Source organism: Coenobita brevimanus, chromosome 47, assembly GCF_032717465.1.
Source record: "Coenobita brevimanus isolate Jiangsu-jjx chromosome 47, ASM3271746v2, whole genome shotgun sequence".
In the NCBI taxonomy this organism is placed as follows: Eukaryota; Metazoa; Arthropoda; class Malacostraca; order Decapoda; family Coenobitidae; genus Coenobita; species Coenobita brevimanus.
Genome location: NC_137000.1, coordinates 5,831,563 through 5,853,764, shown reverse-complemented (window position 1 = coordinate 5,853,764; position 22,202 = coordinate 5,831,563). Strand labels below are relative to the sequence as shown.

General features: G+C 41.9%; 1 protein-coding gene across 5 annotated transcripts in view; it reads left to right on the top strand.

The window, feature by feature from the left end:
- Positions 1 to 21,809, top strand: part of Nasp (Nuclear autoantigenic sperm protein) — a 55,047-nt gene extending 33,238 nt beyond the window's left edge. For 3 of the 5 annotated variants that reach the window (XM_080271651.1, XM_080271648.1, XM_080271647.1), the window contains 5 exons: positions 480 to 681; positions 4,160 to 4,302; positions 14,135 to 14,281; positions 18,961 to 19,104; positions 21,606 to 21,809. In XM_080271651.1, coding sequence (XP_080127777.1) covers positions 480 to 681; positions 4,160 to 4,302; positions 14,135 to 14,281; positions 18,961 to 19,104; positions 21,606 to 21,710 — 741 coding nt within the window. In that variant the 3' untranslated portion in view covers positions 21,711 to 21,809. The remainder of the gene's footprint in view (positions 1 to 479; positions 682 to 4,159; positions 4,303 to 14,134; positions 14,282 to 18,960; positions 19,105 to 21,605) is intronic. The other 2 variants (XM_080271650.1, XM_080271649.1) reach the window with 2 other exon arrangements.
- Positions 21,810 to 22,202: the final 393 nt, after the last annotated feature.

Below are 22,202 nucleotides of genomic sequence, written 5' to 3'. Positions count from 1 at the left end.
TCCTTCATTCTTTCCTCTTCCTTCTGCCTGTGAGTGACTTTACACTCTCTCTTCTGTCTTTTTTTTCCTTCATTCTTTCCTCTTCCTTTAGCCCATGGGTGACTACACTGTGACAAAGCCAAATCATTTCCTGTACACCAGGAAACCATTTACTATGCTGGGTGGTAACCATATAACCATATTATGGCACCTGGTGGTTTAGTGGGTAATTAAGGTGCTTCAGTCAGATTGAGCCTATGTAGGTTTATATCCAAGGGGTAGTTGGGGTTTATTGTTCACATAATGCCACTCAGGGATGAGTGAGGCTGGTCACTTTCATCTTAAATGTCAGGACCAACTTGCCTAGCCCTGGGCTTCTACGCTTCTCATGAGGCAACATAGGATTGGATGATGGATGGATGGAGGCATGGAAGTGTTAGGCTAAATTAAAGTGAAACTAATTTTGTCTGTGGATTATCTAATAATGTCTTATATTTCAGATGAAAATTTTGAAGGAAGATGACAGATGTATAGCAGAGACTCACTATCAGCTGGGTGTGGCACATTCTTTTTCTGATGACTTTGACAATGCTATTGAAAGCTTTGGAGCAGCAATCAAGGTCATTAAACTGAGGATAAAGAATCTTAATGAGAGGAAGAAGGAGAAAGAGTCATGGACAGAAGATCAAAGGACAAAAGATGGTTAGTTTAGATTGGATGCTAAGAAATGTTTGAGTATATACAATAGAACCCCTTGATTTTGATGGCTTTTCTATATTGTTCCTAATACAGCCAAAGCCAATGCATGCAAGCATGTTGAAGCCTTTATGAACAAAATGAAACAACCAGATAGTTTTATTCACTTCACAAAAGACTTCAAAATGAAGTCCATTTAACTCTTACAACTTGCTGTTTTGTTCTTCCTCCCACCATAATCTCATCCAGCTTAAGACATAAGGTTTAGTGGATTCATTTTGTATTACTGTACTGAAATTTAAGCTGATACTGTACAGTCTTTTGATTAGTAACTGTATCCGTCCTTAATAAGGCGTACTGCAGGACTGGGCATTACTCACAGAGGTCTGGTGATAGAATTTGCCTTTTCGCTTGTCTGTAGTGAGAGTTATGTATATGAAAGTACATGTAGCGTTGCATGTTTTTGTCAGTGCCAGTTGGTATACTGTCATGGGAAAGAACCAGCAGGGTGTGTGTACAGTATACTAGCATATGAAGGACATATCAGCACCCAATTCGTGTCCATCACAGATAGATTCAAACCCATACTCGAGTACTGCAGAGTGGGAGCAGAATGCAGTGCCCACTATGCAACCATGGTTTTGGAGTTCATTTTGTTTCATTTCGTTTTTGAAGGCTCCGACATGCTTGCATACGTTGGTCTTGGTCACCTAATGGCGGCTGTCCATGCTGCACGATCCATGGCAGCCTCCCTGTTCACTCCCTTAACCCTGAGGTCACACTTCATGACCTCATCCCACGTCTTTCTCAGTCTGCCCCTCGCATCCCCACCCCCAGTATTAACACATCTCACCTTCTGCACCCAGATATTCCCCATCCTCTCCACATGCCCAGACCATCTCAATCTACCTCTCCTCATCACAACACCAATACACTTCAGTCCCATCCTACCTCTCAACTCTTCCATCGTAAACCTAGCCCCCCAAGGCCTTGCACGCAGGGATGCACTGCACATCCACCTTATCATTGTCATTTCTGTACATTTGAGCCTGTGAATATCCTCTTCCTTTACTGCCCAGGTCTCACTACCATACAGCATCGCACTTCTAACACATAATGCACACAAAGACCCCTTAGCACATAGGGAGAGCCCTCACAATGTCAGGAGAGGCAACAGCACTGTCAGGTCCCTGAACTTCTTCCAACCACTTCTCATCCTAGCCACAGAGCTAGGTCCAGCCCCACCTCCAACACATAACATATCTCCCAAATAAAAAAACTCTTCCACACACTAAAGAGACTCACCAGCAAGTTCAGTCCTTTCACGCCTGACAATCTCCACCTGCTCTCCCTTACATGCTGGACACATAACATCAGCATTTTCTCACAGTCTACCTCTAATACCACTACATCTCCAGTGCACCCATTTATCACAAACACTGCACAAGATGGAATTACTTCCCATGCCCTTGTGGCAAACTGCACATGGCCACTCTCCCTCTTCTTTGTACCTCCACCAACCCTAGATATCATCACTTTTGTTTTATCTGCATTTACCCTCAAGACCTTGTGTCCCATACCATCTCTTCCTAAATCTTTCCTCCGCCTCCCTTTCATTCTCTGCAATCGGCACCAAATCATTAGCATACATCATCTCCCACGGGAATCCGTTTCTGAAGTCTCATGAGAGGGCTTCAAGCACCATGATAAACAACATGAGACTCAAAACTGACCCTTGATGCACACCAACATTCATGGAAAACTTATCACTCAAATCTCCATTCACTCTTACACCCACCGCAAATTGACTTAGGACCTACACACAGAATTGCTATGGGAGAGTTGTCTGTCTTTGCTTTGTGTTTCCACCTCTACCAAGTGAATTTTTTGGACAAGAAGTAAATGACAACTCCTCTGGTGTTGGCGGGAGGTGGTGAAACACTCAGCACATCAATGCTTTCCCGGAAGCAAGAGTTGGAGTACTGTACAGTATATGTTCCCGTTGCTCTGAGTTTGCACCTCTCTTTTTTCATATGCATTACTGTTTGCCCTGTAATTTTCCTAGAGTCGAGTTGTCATGCCTGGAAGTACTGCTGAAGGGATGAAAGGGTCCGTATCATTGCGTGGAGGCAGGATAATGTCCCTATCAACACGATTTGTGAATGTACTGGACGCACAAAGTCAGTTGTCATGAAGATTCTTGCAGCAGCGCGCGGCCTGCCACCTGATGCACAAGCATGGCGGTGGAAAGCAGAGGACGACTTCCAGAGGTACAGATACGCTTCTGAAGAGGGGAGTAATCAAGAATCCTCGACTGACAGCAGCAAAATTGAAGAGAATGCATCCCCAGCTGTTACAAGACGTCTCAATTCAAACTATCCAACACTGCTTGCAGAAGGAGCTGGGTTTGCCAAGCTGCGCCACTGCCAAAAAAATGCTTCTCACTGACTGCATGAAGAAGCAGCGCATTCAGTTTGCCAAGAAGTATGTGCACTGGACATCGGATGATAGAGAAAAGTTATGTTTTCTGATGAAAGCACATTTCAAGTGTTCCCGGTGCATTCTGCCAAGGTTCGTCGCCCTGCCTCCTGTAGTCGATATGACCCTACTTACATGGTGTCGACTGTTAAGCACCCACAATTAGTAATGGTATGGGGGTGTTTCTCAGCTGAAATGGAAAGAGGTGGCCTCTACTTTCTTCCTAAGAACTTGATGATGAATGGTGGCCAGTTCATTCAAATTCTGAAAGATCATTTGTTAAACGTGCTATTCATGGGTGCGACTTTTCATGCACAATTCAGCTCCGTCACAAGTCAAGAAAGGTGACAAAATGGCTTCAGGATAATTGGATTGAGGTCCTCGACTGCTCTGGCAATAGTCCGGATCTAAATCCAATAGAAAACTGCTGGGCAAAGATGAAGAAAATCATGACAGAGAAGAAGACATCCAGTCTAGACAACCTCAAGACTGAACTGACAAATGTTTGGTGCAAAGAAATGTCCTTAGATTACTTTAGAGATCTAAGCAATTCTGTGCCAAAACGCATCTAACTGGTCCTGAAAAACAAGGGAAACATGATTTCACATTAATGAATGCCATTTCATGAACAAACATTGTGATATACTATGATTTCTGTGTTTTTTAATACTTTGTGGGGGTAGGTCCTAAGTCAATTTGCGGTAGCTGTACCTGGGTGCATGCACCCACATACATGGCCATAACCACCCTAACCAGCCACTCCTCCAACCCAAGCTTTCTCATTGCTCACTTCACCACCTCTCTAGGGACTCTGTCAATGACCTTTTCCAAATCAACAGAAGCAAAATACAGATCCCTTTTCATCCCAATATTTTTTTCCTGAAGCTGTCAAACAATGCATATGGCATCAGTGGTCCCCCTGACTGGCATAAACCCAAACTGCATTTCATCAATTGCTGGTTGTAATATTGTAATTGATTATACATAACCTTGTATATTTTTACAGCTGCAGAGAGGCCAGACCCATTCTACACTGAGCAAGGGGAAATTGATGAGCTGAATGAACTTTTGCCAGAAATTAAGGATAAGATAACAGACATGGAACAGATGAAGAAAGATTCAAAGGAAAAACTCCAACGAGCTGCCAAGGTAGGTATATGGAGCAGCTTTGTTAGAATGAACCATATTACTATTATATGCAATTTGTTGACGAGTGTAGTCGGATTACTGGTGCTAAACTTTTATTTTTGGTTTTGTATACTAATGCAGATGTTGTTTATATACCAGTACCATACTATCCTAGTTCTGTGTATTCCCTGTAAACAGAATCTTTATAATTTGTTAATACAGTAAAAGTCCAATTATTCGGCATCTGTGGGACTGGGCCGATGCCAAGAAATTGAATTTGCTGAATAATCAAAAAGCCTACCCACTCAGTACCTCATATGTATTTTTGATCAGTAGCATCACCACTTACAATATTACATACTTGTTTGGAGAAAGAAATGTATACTGTATAATACTGTACAATTCTGTAATCAATACAGTACTATACCTGAATCAGAAATTTATATAAATTAGTGAATACATTATATACAAGGGTACCACAGTACCCTTGTGGGGGCACTAACCATCCACTCACTCAATGTAGTGCTGCTGTCGGGTGTCTGCCCTTTCCTCTCCTCCATCCTTCTTTCCTTCCATCCTCTTCTGTCTTCCTTTCCTTCATTCTTTCCTTGTCCTGCCTATGGGTAACTTTACACTCCCTCTTCTGTCTTTCATTCCTTCATTTTTTCCTCTTCCTTCTGTCTGTGGGTGACTTTACACTGAGTGACAAGCCAAATGGTTCCTGTACACTAGGAAACAATTTACTACACTGGATGGTAACCATATAACCAAATTTTGGCACCTGGTGGTTTAGTGGGTAATTATTTCGCTCCAATTGGATTGAGCCGTTTCGTTTTTTTCGTTTTTAAAGTCTCCAACATGCTTGCATGCTTCAGCCTTGGTCACCTAATGGCGGCTCTCCATGCTGCACGATCTATTGCAGCCTCCCTGTTCAGTCCCTGAACCCTGAGATCACACTTAATGACCTCGTCCCATGTCTTTCTCGGTCTACCCCTCATAACCTCACCACCAATGTTAACACTTCTCACCTTCCTCACCCAATTATCATCCTCCATCCTCATCACATGCCCAAACCATCCCAATCTACCTCTCCTCATGACAACACCAATACACTCTAGTCCCATCCTACTTCTCAACTCTTCCATCTTAAACCCAGCCCCCCCCAGACCTTGCACGTAGGGATGCACTACACATCCACCTAATCATTGTCATTTCTGTACGTCTGAGCCTGCGATTATCCTCCTCCTTTACTGCCCAGGTCCCACTACCATACAGCATTACACTCCTAACACATGCTGCATACAAAGACCATTTAGCACGTAGGGAGAGTCCTCTCAGTGTCAGGAGAGGCAACCACTCCTCACCCTAGCCACAGAGCTAGCTCCAGCACACAACATGTCTCCCAAGTAACAAAACTCTTCCACACACTCAAGAGATTCACCAAGTTCAATCCTTTCATGCCTGACAATCTCCACCTGCTGTCTCTGACACGCTGTACACATAAAATCAGCATTATCTCGCAGTCTACCTCTGATACCACTACATCTCTTGTGCACCCATTTATCACGAGCACCACACAAGATGGAATTACTTCCCACGCCCTTGTGGCAAACTGCACATGGCCACTCTCCCTCGTTTTTGATAGTACCGCCACCAACCCTAGATATCATCATTTTTGTTTTATCTGCATTTACCCTTAAGTCCTTGTGCCCCTTACCATCTCTCCATTTCCTAAATCTTTCCTTCGTCTCCCTTTCGTTCTCTGCAATCAACACCAAATCATAAGCATACATCTTCCATGGGAGTCCATTTCTGAAGTCACATGAGAGGGCTTCAGTTACCATGATAAACAAAATTGGACTCAAAACTGACCCCTGATGCACACCAACATTCACGGAAAACTCATCACTCAAATCTCCATTCACTCTTATCTTGGTGCGAGCACCCACATACATAGCCATAACCACCCTAACCAGCCACTCCTCCAAGCCAAGCTTTCTCATTGCCCACTTCACCACCTCTCTAGGGACTCTGTTAAAGGCCTTTTCCAAATCAACAAAAACTAAATACGGATCCCTTTTCTTACCAATATATTTTTCCTGAAGCTGTCGAACAATGAATATGGCATCAGTGGTCCCCCTACCTGGCATAAACCCAAACTGCATCTCATCAATATTCACTCTTTCTCTAATCATACTTTCTGAAACACTCTCCATTACCTTCATTATCTGATCTAAAAACTTTATACCTCTGTAATTTCCTCCTTCCAGAGCATCACCCTTCCCTTTATACACATTTACAATTACACTCTTCAGCCAATCATTTGGGGCAACACACTCATAAATAATCATATTTAGCAGGTGAGTGACTAACCTCGCCCCTGTATCTCCTGAGGCCTTCAACATTTCGGCAGTCAACCCAGACACACCTGCTGCCTTCCCCACCTCCATCCTGCCTATTACCTCACTCACAGTAGCAGCATCAATCAAAGGCCAAGGGCCAAACACTGGATCTGGTGGCTCCAAACCTTCCCTGTCCCAGTCAAACTCCTCATTCAACAACTGGCTATAATAGTTTCTTCATGCATCTTTAATATCCTCACTGTTCACCACTACCCTTCCTTCATCATTCTTCACACACTGCACACCTATAATATCCCGATTATCCCTCTTCATCTGATTTGCCACCTTAACTATCATATTTTTCCTTTCCCCATGATTTAGTTTATCAAGTAAAGTCTATGTGACTCAGACTTCGCCCTGTATACCTCTCTTCTAGCCCTACGCTTGGCAGCCAAGTATTCCTCCTTGCTACCACCCTTCTTCCATTCCTGGAAAAGCCTTCTTTTCTCCTTAACTGCAACTTCTACACCCTCATCCCACCACCAAGTTACTTTATGTCTTGGTAGGCCTCTTGTCCAACCGCATATTGCGTCAGTAACTCTCAAGAGATTGTTCTTGAGGGCTCTGTACTATTCATTTATGCCTATGTCTACGGCTCCCTGTTCAGCCACCACTCTCCTCATCTCACAATAGAAGGCATCCCTTACTACTCGTTTTTCCAGCTTCCATATTTTCCTCCTAGGTACGTAAGTCCTCTTTTTCATCACTTGTTCTTTAAGCACCATATCACAAATCAATAGTTTGTGCTGCTGCACACTCTCCTCACTTCCTATAACTTTAACATCCCTCACTAACCTCCTATCACCCCTCCTAACCAGAAAATAATCTATCTGACTTCTGTTTCCCCCAGACTCATACCCTACTCTCTCTCTTCCTAAAACGTGTGTTGCACACAGTCATGTCCGTTGCCTCCCCAAACTCGAGTATCCTTTCCCCTTCTGCATTCCTTATACCATACGCACATCCCCCACGTATTCCTTCGTAACCTTGTACCGCTTCACCTACGTGACCATTTAAGCTCCCTCCCAAAACCACTACCTCTTCATCCCGCATACCACCTACTACACGTATTAAATCATGCCAAAATCTGTCTTTTTCTGCGTCATCCAATCCTGCCTGTGGAGCTTATGCCGATATAATTGCAGTTATCTTTCTACTGAACTGAATTTTCACTACCAATATCCTATTGCTTACTCTCATAACATTCATAAGATATTCCACCCATTTCCCTGCAACCATCACACCAACACCCCCATATGTCTGTCCCCCCCCTGCCAAAACAACCTATAGAAACAGTCCTTCCCAATAATCTTTCTGGTTGATCCACTTCTGTACCAGACTTCCTGCAAACATGCCACATCCACCCACCTCCTACTGATTGCCTCGACGACTTCCCCCGCTCTTCCCCTCAAACTTCCCACATTCCATGAACCCACCTTCATCCCCTTGGGCAATTTACTGTCCTCAGGCTTGCTTTGAAACTTATTCTTGTATTTTGTCATCATTACAGGAAGTCTGGTACAGAAGTGGATCAACCTGAAAGATTATTGGGAAGGACTGTTTCTATAGGTTGTTTTGGCAGGGGGGGACAGACAGATATGGGGGTGTTGGTGTGATGGTTGCAGGGAAATGGGTGGAATATCTTATGAATGTTATGAGAGTAAGCAATAGGATATTGGTAGTGAAAATTCAGTTCAGTAGAAAGATAACTGCAATTATATTGGCATATGCTCCACAGGCAGGATTGGATGAAGCAGAGAAAAATAGATTTTGGCATGATTTAATATGTGTAGTAGGTGGTATGCGGGATGATGAGGTAGTGGTTTTGGGAGGGAGCTTAAATGGTCACGTAGGTGAAGCGGTACAAGGTTACGAAGGAATACGTGGGGGATGTGCGTATGGTATAAGGAATGCAGAAGGGGAAAGGATATTTGTTCTAAGGTGTTTAGTGGGGAAGTATCTAGAGAAGGGAAGGAAAGTGTATGCTGCCTTCATGGACATGGAGAAAGCTTATGACAGAATAGATAGGCAAGGTATGTGGAAGGTATTAAGAATATATGGAATGTAGGGGAAATTGTTGAGTGCTGTGAAGAGTATGTACGAGGGAGCTAGGGTTACGGTGCGAGTGGATGGTGAGCTGAGTGAGTTCTTTGATCTCAGTGTGGGACTGAAACAGGGTTGTGTGATGTCTCCATGGCTGTTTAATATATACATGGATGGGGTTGTAAAGGAGGTGAAGGGTAGGGCAGTGGATGTGGGGGTGGCTCTAATGAATGAGGGTGAGATTTGGAAGCTTCCGGTGTTGCTGTTTGCTGATGATACAGTACTGTTGAGTGAAGATGAATGGGAGTTGCAAGGTTTGGTGAATGAATTTGGGACAGTGAGTAGGAGGAGGAATCTGAAAGTTAATGTAAACAAAAGTAAAGTTATGGTGTTTGAGAGGAATGAAGTCACAGAGTGTGCAGTGAGGTTGGATGGTGAGGATATGGAGAATGTGAGTGCATTCAAGTACTTGGGTAGTGTGATGAGTAAGGATGGAACTTTGGGGGATGAAGTGCGTGAAAGGGTACAGTAGGGAAGGAAGGTCATTGGTACACTGAAAGCAGTGATAAGAAATAGGGAGGTGAGTATGGAAGTTAAGAAGTCACTGCATGATAGTATTGTGATCCCTACCCTGACGTATGGAAGCGAGGCATGGACCTTGCAAGAGGGGAACAAGTCAAGAGTGAGAGTGGAAATGAGTTACTTGAGAGGAGCATGTGGAGTGACGTGGAGGGACAGGTTGACGAATGAAGAAGTGAAGGAACGCTGTGGGGTGGATGTGGATGTGGTTGAAAAGATTAGGAGAAATACACTGAGGTGGTTTGGACATGTGGAGAGAATGGAGAATGAAAGACTGACTAGAGGGTGTATGTAGGTAAGGTGGAGGGAGGGAGAGGGAGAGGTAGACCGAGGATGAGGTGGAGGGATGGAGTTGAGAGGTATATGAGGGAGGGGGGGGGGTGAGTTGGGGGGAGGGTAGTCAAATGGTGGGTGACAGAGTGACTTGGAGGCGTTTTGTCTGCGGCCACCCTTTGCGGGATTAGGGCGTCGGGCTATAGATAGATAGATAGATAGTATTAATAAAGGGGGGACAGACATACCACAGGCCCCACTCACTTTACAGTCCCAGGTCCAGGCAATGGATCTGGGACCCCTAGCCCACCAGCTTACCAGTGGCTGTAGTAGTGGCCTCAGGGCACCCTGCCAGGACAGCTGCAGGGACACCCTCCAAGCTCGCCTTGGCACTGCACTGCCATTTTACACCCACTAATAGGGTAGCCTCCTGGGGCGCTACTCCCACGTTCGGGCCCCTCTCTATTGGGTGGAAGCAGCAGCCTGGGAACCGCAATGCCCTGTACCCTCTAGCACAGGCTCGAGCCCCATCTCGCCCTGGACCCATGATCTATGCCGGCGGAACCCCCATCACGCCTCCCCCCAGAAGTCTGCCACTAGGTAGCTGGTGGCAAAGTTTTCTGGCCGCATGCCCTTGCTGGCGGCAACCCCTGTAACGTAGTGGGATACGTTGTGTGAAATGTAAAGAGCATGTGGTGTAGTGCATAAGATAGTTAGAGGAAATGTTTGGGAGAGTATGCTGGTCTACTGTCCATGTTACTGTCACACTGAAAAGGTCAGCAAAGGGGGATGGTTAGATAGCTTGTGAAACAGGAGCTCCAGCCCTCTCTATCACCAGCATTCCCATTCCCCTTGGGAGTACCACCCTGTTCGGCCCGTGCTACAGCCTCCTCCTCCTCCGCCGGTGAATGTTTATATCCAAGGGGTGGTTGGGGTTGATTGCTTATGTAATGCCACTCAGAGATGAGTGAGGCTGGTCACTCTCATATTAAATGTGGGGAGCAACTGCCTAGCCCTGGGTTCCTGTGCTTCTCATGGGGCAATGTAGGATTGGATGATGGATGGATACAAGGGTAATGAAACAGTAGATGTACAAGTCACAGATAACACTTCCTAGACGGCTGAAGTGATACGGAATATTACCTACCCACTCAGTACATCATATGTATTGGTGAACACTGCCATCACAACTGATATATTACAACTGTGTTTGGAAAGAGTACTGTATACAGTACTCTCTCAAAACAGAAAATAAAATACTCAGTAAAACACAGAAAATAAACTGGAGGAATTTAAATTGGTAAGGTCTTTCTGCTGAAAGTTAAACGTACATTTAATGCTCATTGTTTTGTTTGTTTTTGTGTGTATATATGAAAGAGAGAGTATTGATGCAAACAGTAATGTATTCCATTAACCCCTTAATAATCCCCGACAATGAACAACCCTTTACAGTACTGGTCTCAGTGACATTGAGTTAGCGCTAGCTATAAAAACTGAACAATTATGGGAAGGGAACAAAAGTCACTAGTATGTTTACATGACCCTACGCTACCATCCCAAGCAGTCAGGCGGTTGCCTACTCTCAGATGTTTTCTCCCAGATGGCACATGCACTGTAACTTTATGAATTCTTCAGTGAATCATAGCAAATCATACACTGGGTTTGGGAAGCAAAAAACACATTGCTAGGTGCGCCAGACGATTATCTTCACATCTTTAAGAAAAATAAATTGATTTCAGAACAGTGGAAGAAACTTGTCTATGTAATCAGAGATGGATGAAATTTTTTCCATTGTGCCGGAAACAAACAATCATATGTGTGGCTTAATGGCTTAACCCCTCAGTGGCCATAGGTTCAGAAATTTGTGTGCACCCCTGGCTGGCCCCAGAATAATTTTTTGAGTTCTGGAATCAGTTTATTTTTCTTAAAGATGTTAAGAGAATCATCTGGCACACCTAACAATGTGTTTTTAGCTTCCTAAACCCAGGCTATGATTCACTATGTCTCACGGAAAAATTTGTATTGTTACGTGCACGTGCCATTTGGGCGAAAACATCTAAGATTAAGCAACTGCCTGACTGCTTGAGATGGTAACTTAGGGTTGTGTAAACATATCAATGACCTTTGTTCCCTTCCCATAATTGTTCACGGTTAGCCGGCGCTAACTCAACGTAACTGACATCGGTATTGTACTGTAAAAGGTTGTTCATCGCCGGGGGTTATTAAGGGGTTAATGGAATATATTACTGTTTGCATCAAAACTCTCTTTTTCACATATACACACAAAAAATAACAAAAGAATGAGTGCTAAATGTATGTTTAACTTTCAGCAGAAAGACCTTACTAATTCATATTCATCTAGTTTACTTTCTGTATTTTTCCAACTTTAGGTTAGGTTTGGTTTGGTTAGATTATTAGGTACAGTTAAACTTGGTTACATTAGGTTTAAACACTTAGGACAGTCCCTTCCACCATTATGTTGTCACAGCTGAACAGCTAAAAACAACGGGGAAACAGATTTAGCAAGGAACATTTATTTATGGGTAATGCATTTCAGTATCGGTTGTTCATAGGCTACGCAATTACAGGTAAATGTCATTTTCAGGAAGGCATCAAGAACTAGCAAGGGGGCTAGGAATATAACCCTTGCTAATTTTGTGGGAGGAGGGGGGTGACTACTGTATTGTACTGTACAATGCTGTTATCATTACAGTACTGTACCATACCTGAATCTGAAAAATATAGAAACTAGTGAACAGATACAAGTGTAATGACACGTAGGCCTACAAGCCACAGATATCACTTAGGACTGCCGAGATGATTTGGAACATCTGCTGAACAATCAAAGACTTCCATAAATGGGACTATTTCTCAAAACTGCCGAAATATCGGATCTGCTGAATATATAATCAGCTGCCGAATTATTGGACTTTAACTGTAGTTGTTCTGATGGTAATGAATGAAGACAGTATTTCTTGAAATGCTCATTTAAAGATTGACATTGCAGTGGTTTTCTGACTGGGAAAATTGGGTGGCACTTTTTGCTTGGGGTAGGAACCTCTGAATTGTTCTTGCCCTGTTATATTTTATATTTGCCTTCTTTATGCTGTGGAAATATGCCATCCCTGAATTACTATAGCATGAGGATTTGTTAATGTTTGACTTGAGTCTATGCCTTTTTTTTTTTTTTTGAAACTCCATGTACTGTTATTTGCAGATGATACTGTGTTGTTATGAAGGGGAGCTGCAAGGCTTGGTGGATGAGTTTGGAAGAGTGTGTAAGAAACGGAATCTGAAGGTGAATGTAGGGAAGAGTATAGTTATGATCTTCGAGAGAAGTGAAGTCAGTGAATGTACAGTGAGGTTGGATGAGGAGGAAATGGAAAATGTGAGTGCGAGTTAAGTACGTGGATAATGTGATGAGTAAGGATGGAAGTTTAGAGGGTGAAGTGCTTGAAAGGGTACAGCAAGGAAGAAAGGTTGCTGGTTCCTGAAAGCAGTGATAAACAGGGAAGTGAGCATGGAAGTGAAAAAATTACTACATGACCATATTGTGATAACAACTCGAACGTATGGAAGTGAAGCTTGGCCATTGTTGGAGGGACACAAGTCAAGAGTGAGAGCAGTGGAAATGAGGTATTTGAAAGGAGCATGTCAAGCCACATGGAGAGACAGACTGACGAATGAGGAAGTGATGAAGTGTTATGGTGTGGATGTGGATGTGGATGTGATAGGAAGCTTTAGGAGAAATACATTGAGGTGGTTTGGCCATGTGGAGAGGATAGAGAGTGAGAGACTGACGAGGAGAGTGTATATGAGTTAGGTGGAGGAGGGGAAAGGGAGGGGGAGGCCAATGATGAGATGGAGGGATGATGTGGAGAGGTATATGAGAGAGGGGGGTATTAGCTGGGAGCAGGGCAGTGAAATGACGGGAGATAGGGCGCCATGGAGGCAGTTTGTTTGTGGCCACCCCATATGGGATTAAGCTGTCTTGCAATAGATAGATAGTTTAGATATTTGTTATTGTTTGTCCCATGAGGCTGTGAACAAACCAGGATGGAATGCAGAAGTATTACTAAAATGCTGCTTATAATGTTTGTGAAAGGTAAAGAAGAGCTAATATATAGTTTGCAACAAAGTAGGTGCTTGAATTAACATATGCAGTTTGACACACAACACTATATACGTATGCAGTTGCTTGTCCGCCAGGCAAACAACTTTACACTTCCGCGGCAGTCTGAGCATGTAAATTTTCCTGGCCTAATTAGTATCATAGCTGCAATAAACTTGTTTTAGTAAAAGATTCTGTATCATTGTTTCATGAAACTCCATGGACAGTGTGACGACATGGTAAGCTTATTTTTTAAATTATCCTTGGCTCTACTCATCTTTTAAGATATGCAACCCAGAATGCTGTAAATTTTATAGAGGTGCCATATGAATGAATGAATTTGAAATATAATTTGTGATATTAACAAGCTTTGGAACTTTTTCATTCCAATATCTGACTGGAAATCTTTGAAGTTTTTATTTATTATTCACATCCCTTCCCCCAGGAAGCATTCAAAGCTCAAGCAATAGCTGGGAAAACTGGTAGCAGTCCGTTTGGAGAATCCTCAGGCAGTGGTTTTGATGCCCCCTCTGCCAGCTGTAGCTCTTCCACATCTGATGCCAAGCCTATTACACATCTTGTGAGGAAAAAGGTAATGCGAGTTATAAAATTTTCAAGTTTGAATTTTGAAGAAAGGTGACGTATAGCAGTGGGGTGTGGCACATTCTTACTAGGAGAAAGCAAGGAATTCTAATCAAGAGGTGCTTCTTTTCAGGCAATTGAACTGATTAGAACAGGTGAATAAAGTTGTATTAACTGATTAAAGTCAGAGATATCAGGAAATATATCAGTAGTTCAGTATTCATTACTGCAGTGTGTGATAAATACTGTAGTAATGTCTTTTAAGACCTTAAGTCTGTGGGAGTGAGGGGAGTGTTTGCATATGCATGCATGTGAGCTGTTGGCTGTGATGTAGGCAGATTAGAAGCTAGTTAACAGTGAATGGAGTTTGCAGACAATTCAGGGTTCTGTAAGTCATTAGTTTTGAAAGTAAATGCAGGTGTGAGTTAGGTGATTGCCATTGGCTGGAGAGTGGTGTCTGATGTATTGGTGAATGGGAATGTACAAGTATCACATTATATGAATGTAAGAAGAGAACTGTGTAAAGGAAGTGGAAAGTGAAGTAGCTTAAGAAGAAAAAAGGCAAGGTAACCAGTTAAAGCCTCAGTGCATCACAGAGTACTGAGATTAGAGTTTGCAAGGGGATTTCATGATGGTATTAATGCTTACGTTAACACGGGTGTGAAACTTGGAAGTATGGTCTGAGTCTGAAGTCATGAATATGGAGAGGACGAGGGGGAATGAATTCCCCCTCCTTCCTACCTGCAACTGAATTGAGGGGATATCCTGTGTAATCACTTCTCCCTGCAAAGAAAGTACTTAATCCTGGGGTGGGGTGGAGGGATGCAAAGTTAAACCTGCAGCTATTGTCGGAATACAGTAATCTTTCAGTTATCTGAAAGGCCAATTCCTGGACACTGTAATCTGTCTGTTAAAAACCATTATTAATACATTTTTTTCATAATATCTGGACAAAATCCTTGCAAATTATGGTCACCCGAACAATTCCACATGGCCAGGCAGGAATAGCCCGGTGGCGCCACCCTGTCTGACTGGGTAGTTTACCCATTGGTGATTGCTTGGCTGTGGTTTATAGGTCTGCTTGACCAGATAGAGTAGTGTGAAACAACAGGAACAAGTGTGTGATGTACTGTAGTGGCATTTTACACTGGCTTTCAAAATTTAGGGTATGTACGAAGGGGGGGAGGGGAGAAGTCTATTATCTGGACAGAACCATTACCTGGACATGCCGTTGGCTCTGTTACGTTGGATAATCAAGGGATTACTGTACTTTGTCATTACACTGAAAATATTTTTTTCAGCAACATGAAAACTGAAATTGTAGAAAATGGTACATCATAAGAATATACAAGTTGATCCTTTGTAGCAAGCTAAGCATTAAACATGAGCTCTAGTGTAATAATGCAGTGGGGCCAGATTTGGCCACAAGTTACAAATGATGCTACTTTTCTTGTCCTCATGCTGCTTAATTAGATATTTTTTGTACTTTAATCAAATTTGCATACAAGCAGCTGTAGTGGTTTGCATCCATCAGTAGTGGTCCTTTCTTCTTTACTGCATCTAAGCACTGGACTCTAATTAGTCTCAAGAGTTCCTTCCCTCCTTAGTAATCAGAATAAATCCATGTCATGGATCATGAGATCTTTGGGTATGGGGCTTTTATGGAATTTTTATATGGCTGTGTGGATTGGATAAGAAACATTTTGAAGGTTTATTGGAGGGTAGAAGAGAGTTTCCCTTCATAATATAGTCATTAGTTATTTATATAGGGAATCAGTATGAATAAGGTTATCATGATTGAAATTTTATTAATATTCAGCTTAATCCTGCATCGTCATTGAACATGCTTGGTTTTTCATTTATTCAGGACTTGTCTGGGAAAGATCATATTAAATCTCTTGTAAAATCTGCTCCTAAGAGATTAGGTGTGCTAAGCTGACTCCATTCCTTCTTTACCCCTGCGCAATTGTTGACTCTATACACTGGTTTTATCCGCCCCTGTGTGGAGTACAATCTCATGTTTGGGGAGGTTCCCCACATACAGCTCTTCTCAATAGGGTGGAGTCAAAGGCTTTTCATCTCATTAACTCTCCTCCTTTTACTGACTCCCTTCAATTTCTGTCTCTTCGCCGCACTGTTGCATCTTTATCTTTTTCCTATCGCTACTTCAATGGTCACTGCTCCTCGGAACTGTCTGCATGTATTCCTCCGCCTCTATGATGGGCACGTAGCACCTGTCTAGCAGCAAACTCTCATCCCTTTTCTGTCCAGCTCTCTAATGCAAGAGTTAACCGTTACTCGCAGTCCTTCATTTATGCAACAGGTCAACTCTGGAAGTGTCTCCCTCTGTCTGTATTTCCTGCTTCATATGATCTGCGGTCTTTCAAACGTAGTGTGTCCAGGCATCTCGAAATGATCGGATCTTGAATGTGGCTCTCTCTTGTATTTTGTTTTTCTCTTGAAGGAGACAGTTATTGTAGGCTCATGGCCTTTGGTTCCTTCTTCCTCATGAAAAAAAAATATATATATATTAGTAGTTACGTACTTCAGGAGTCTGTTATGTAAAGTGCCGGTCATTCAGACATTGGTAATATGAAGCTGTTAATCTTTGAAATTCCAATGACAGTCTTGATCGTCATTTCAAATCCAACCTTAGAGATTCCGATGACGCTTTTAATTGTCATTTTAAGAAACTTTTGTAAAGTATTCATAATAAATCACATTTACGCATCATAAGAGACTCAAACATAACATCTCGGAATGGTTGCTCTATGCGTAGCAGGTACATGACAGCTGGTCTAACTCATGGCTTTGTTTCTTTTTCACTTTATCCTTGGCGAATATTTTTCTACAGCAAGGTATATATGTACTGTATATATCTATCTATATATATATATATATATATATATTTATATTTGTCCTAATTTCAGCTCATCACTTTGACTTTTATCTTCTTTGTTTTCCCTTTTTGAGCATACTACAAGAAAGTACAACTGTTCAGCTTCAAAATAACACAACAACCAGCATACTATCATAAAAAGTGTATTTACACTGATCAATCAGAGAAAAAGATTGTGAAGCAAATATGCGGCCAAGACTAAAATAAAATTTTGCATCTCTTTCCTTTTGTTGTACTGCACAATAAAATGCAAAAATTACCATAATCAGTATATCGTTGTAAAGGTATTTTATTGTAGTTTTGCATGGTTTAAACCAGATTTATATATCTTTATTATTTTTTTATTATTATTATTATTATTATTATTTTTTTTTTTTTTTTCAAATTTTTCTACAGCAAGGTATAAAATTTTTTATTTTCACTTAACTTCAACTCATCATTTTGACATTTTATTTTCCTTTCCTGAACATACTGTGATGAAGGACAGCTATTTAGCTTTAGAATGACACCAAAACCTACATTTTATCATGAAAAGTGTATTTACACAGGGGGATCAAAGAAAAATATTGCGCCGCGAAGATGTGGGTCAGTGTGAGAGTGGCTGACTCTAGCACAGACATAATGTGCCCGGCCAAGAAATCTGATAGGGTTAATAGCCTAGTATTGTTATTTAATGTCATACTTTGTGGATGTTGCCATTTGGCTCTAATAAACATGGGAGGAATGATGACATTCAGTGCTGCTACTGTGATGCCTAAAAAGCAGTCAGTTTTATTGTATTTTTTATGTAGTCTTTAATTTTAGGAATATGGGTGTAAATTTTTTCATTATATGCTCGTATATATGTGTAAACATTGCCAGAGTCCTTATCTTGAAAAAGTAATGGTCAAATGCAGTATGATATTCGCTGTCTTTGCCAACTAAAATATTTTTGTCTTAGTTTATTAAGGCTCCAACATGCTTAAATGCATTGGCCTAGGTCACCTAATGGCAGATGTCAGTGCTGCTTCTTTCCTCTTTGTTCAGTCCCTTATCCCTGAAATCACACTGTATTACCCTGTCCTCCCACCCACCCAATCTGCTTTTTGCAGGTTTACTTTCAACATTCACACCTCTGCCCCTCTGTACCCAATTGTTATCTTCCATCTTCTCCACATGCCCAAACCATTTCAGTCCACCCCTTCACATGGCATTAATACATTCAAGTCCCAGTCTTCCTGTCAATCATCATTTGTAATTGTAACCCTCCAGGTTTGTTGTTCAAGGACTTACTACACATCAATATGATTGTTTCATTTCTACATTTGAGCCTGTGGATGTCCATCTTTACTGTCCCAGTCTCAGCACCACACGGCATTACACTTTCAAACACATGCTGCATACGAAGTCTCATTAGCACAGAAGGAGAGTCATCTCTGTCCGGAGAGGAAACAACTAGCTGAATTTCCAACCACTCATTACCCTTGCTACTGAGTTAGCTCCAGCATATATCATATCCTCCGTATAACAAAACAACTTCGCACACTCAAGCTGCCCTGCAGCAAGATTAAGTACTGAAGTAATAGTTTAATACAAGTTAAACTTGTAATGTGGATTACTTTTTGTGTTGGGTAGATCATTGAATATAAGACTTGATTGGCGAGTTATTGGATTTTGTTAACCACCACATGTATTACTGAGAAATGGTGTTAGTAGTAATGAAAGATAACGAATGGAGGTGCAGTACTATTTAATCCCACTATTACCAGAATATATATTTTTATGTAATGTACAAGCTCATTCAATGCCAGATATCCTCCCTTAAGCAGAGAAAGGCAGAGGAAGATACAAAGGAAGACCCAAAGAAAGTAAAAGGAGAAAATGGCAAAGCAGTACCATCATCAAGGGAGACGAAGAGTGTTAATGGCAAATCGGAGAGCATGGACAAACAGGAGGTAGGAGTACTGTTTACATTGATACCTTGAGTAATGCCTTAATTTGTTGCTTTCTGTATTGTACAGTAGGTAGAAATGCAGCCCTTTCACCTGAGGAGGAGTAGTAGTAGTTCCCTAGGCAGTCTGGCTAAACGACCCCGAGTCCCTAAGGAAGGCTGTGGCCGAGACCGGGATTTCCCACAGAGCTCTCAAGGAATGTATGTTGTGTTATTGGCGTAGGTGATTGTGTGCAATGCAGTCTTCCATAATGTGCTTAATCGTAAGGAGTGCTGTGTTACGTCCTGGACAGGCATGTGCAATGGAGTCATCCAGTCTCTTCTGGTAAGTTAAGAGGGCTTGATGATGTCCACATCTCAGCCTGGCCAGGTGGACCCTGTCCTTACGAGGGAGATAGGATTCAGAAGGGTGGATATCAGGAGGCCGTGCATGCAGCTGTGTGTTTTCACCTGAGAAGTAGACAGGAACAGCTGCTACAGGCGGGTCCCGATCTTATGAGCTAATTGGGAGCAAGGATTTTGCTCATTAGCCAAATTCTTGATAAATGAAGTGAAGAGCTTATGGGAAAAATAGGATTAGGGAGCAAGGCCTCCGAGCTACCTCCCGCCAAACCACCAAAACTGACTTGCTGATTGTTTCAAGCTGGAATGAGGGGTTAATACAAGAGGGTAATTTACCTGAAATATAAAAACAGCATTAATAGTGTATAGCAGAATAACACAAATTATAGGTAAAATAGGGATGGGGTTGAACAATCACCCAAGTAATCTCCACCGACCACCAACACCTGTGACAGACAATTTTAAGCAAGAATAAGGGGTTAATGCACATGAAATAAAAAAAACAGCATTAGAAAATGGACAGCTGCGGCGCGACCCTTGTCTCGATTCTCGTAAGTTGGGATTTGGGAGGATATTACCTGCTCGTTAAACAGGCAGTGGTGCAAATTTCAAGACCTTGTATTAGCGAATTCTCGTTAAACAATTGCTTGTTAACCGGGACTTGCCTGTATATGGTTTGAACCAAGCATCTCATTCCAGCTGGGTGTTATTGACATGTGTGTGTGTTTTGTGGTGTGCTTTAGTCTTAGTTTATGTACAGTACATTGTTATAATGTGTACAGTATGTTGTTATAACTCAAGATATAAGAGAGATTGGGTAAATTTGACATTGTGGTGAGAAGTAGATGGGCCTTCTGATTTTCCTGTTGTTCTCAAACAGATTTGTTTAATGTTGTGAAGCAGATGGGCTCATTACTTAAGAGATAATTGTTATTGTACTGTATAAACTAACATTAACAGTTTTTAAAGGATAATGATCCAGTACTGTTCTGCCATGTAATTTTATGTATGGTAAGTTGCATCATGAGTGTACAATAGTTTTAAAATTTAGAGCAGTGTCTGTGAGCATCGTGCCTTGAGAGCAAATGTAGATAAGAGTAAAGTGATGGTTATTGAGAGAGAAGGTGATTCCCAATGCAATGTTGCAGTGAATGGAGAGAGATTGGAATTGGTGAGAGAATTGAAATACCTGGGTACAGTGATAGAAAAGAGAGGAAAAGGTACAAAAGAAATGGAAAGTAGAGTGACATAACGAAGAAAAGTAGCTGGTGCAATGATGGCCTTGATAAGAAGCAGAGGCTTGAGTGTTGCAGCTGCACGAGACTTACATGAAGGAGCGTTAGTGCCAACTTTAACAGATGGATGTGAGACCATGGTGTGGCATGAAAATGAAAAGTCAAGAGTAAGAGCAGTGGCGATGGAACTCCTGAGGAATGTATGTGGAGTACAGGGAGTGGATTGGATAACAAAATAATGCGATTCGTGACAGGTGTGGAGTGAGGAAGTCGGTGGACATCAGAATCAAAGAGAGTGCACTGAGATGGTATGGTCATGTGGAGAGGATGGATAACAATAGAGTGGAGAAAAAGGTATAACTGAGTGAATTTGAAGGAGGGAGGAGGCGAGTTAGGTCAAGGAGCAGGTGGAGAGATATTTTGGATGAATGTATGAGGGGCTTTGGAAGTTGGTGACAAGAGATCGAGCTGGTCGGATGAATGTTGTGAGGAGAAGTGCATGATCAGGGATTTGGCACCCCTTTTTAACGAGGCATCATCCGGATTGACTCTATCGGATAGGTTTATGTGAAGCTTCAGAATGTGGTGAAAGTTTTTTGGAGCATCAAATAGAGCCAAGATTCCAGGGGCTTGATTGATGAGCGAATGGAAGAGTGCCCCATTGGATTGTGCAGGCTTGGGCTGTCTGGACGCTGCTACTTCTCACTCTGCCCTAGGGTAGGAAAGGAGGTCCAGATGATGATGATGAGAAACTTATAATTTTTTGTCTCTAGAAATAAACATGGGCTGGATACAACACTTATTTCGTTTGGTACTCTCATGATAGCTACTTTTTTCTTAATCTGTGAATTATATCCACCCATTGTCCATGGGAAGTCAGATAAAGATGATTTTTGTTAGATGCACAATGTATTTTTTATTTGTGCAGGAGGCCCCACTAAAGGTACCATACACAGAAGAACTGAAGAAAATGGCTGCTGATGAGTTGAAAAAGAAAACTGAAGAAATCACCCATGAGGAGACCATGGCTTAATGCTCTTCCTCCAAACATGACCACTGCCACTTTTCAATAGATTTTTTATTTGATTATTTGATTTGACCATAGTTTAAGAAAATTAGATTACATATTGTTTTAAGGATTTTCATATTTATTAAAAAGATCAAATATGATATGATAGTATTATTTCCACTACATTTAACATAGTTAATAATGTGTGATGGCACCCAGCATGGATTGGTTGCCTAGTTAGAATTATTTTACATCAAAGTGCCAGTGACATGAGAAGCATATTTTCATCCATTGTTTTCACATGCAGTGAATGCAGATCTGTTGTATTGTCAGCATTATCAAATTCTTTCCAGTACCATAGTTAGGGCACTGATGAGGAGCCTACATGTTGTGGTACTGTGCACTTTAGGACTATGGCATCCACCTTGGAGTTGAACCTTTAAGTGTTAACCTGCTCTTTGTTATGGAAATTATCCTGGTGAGGTGCCATCTGCCACATCGAAACGCCAGATCCCT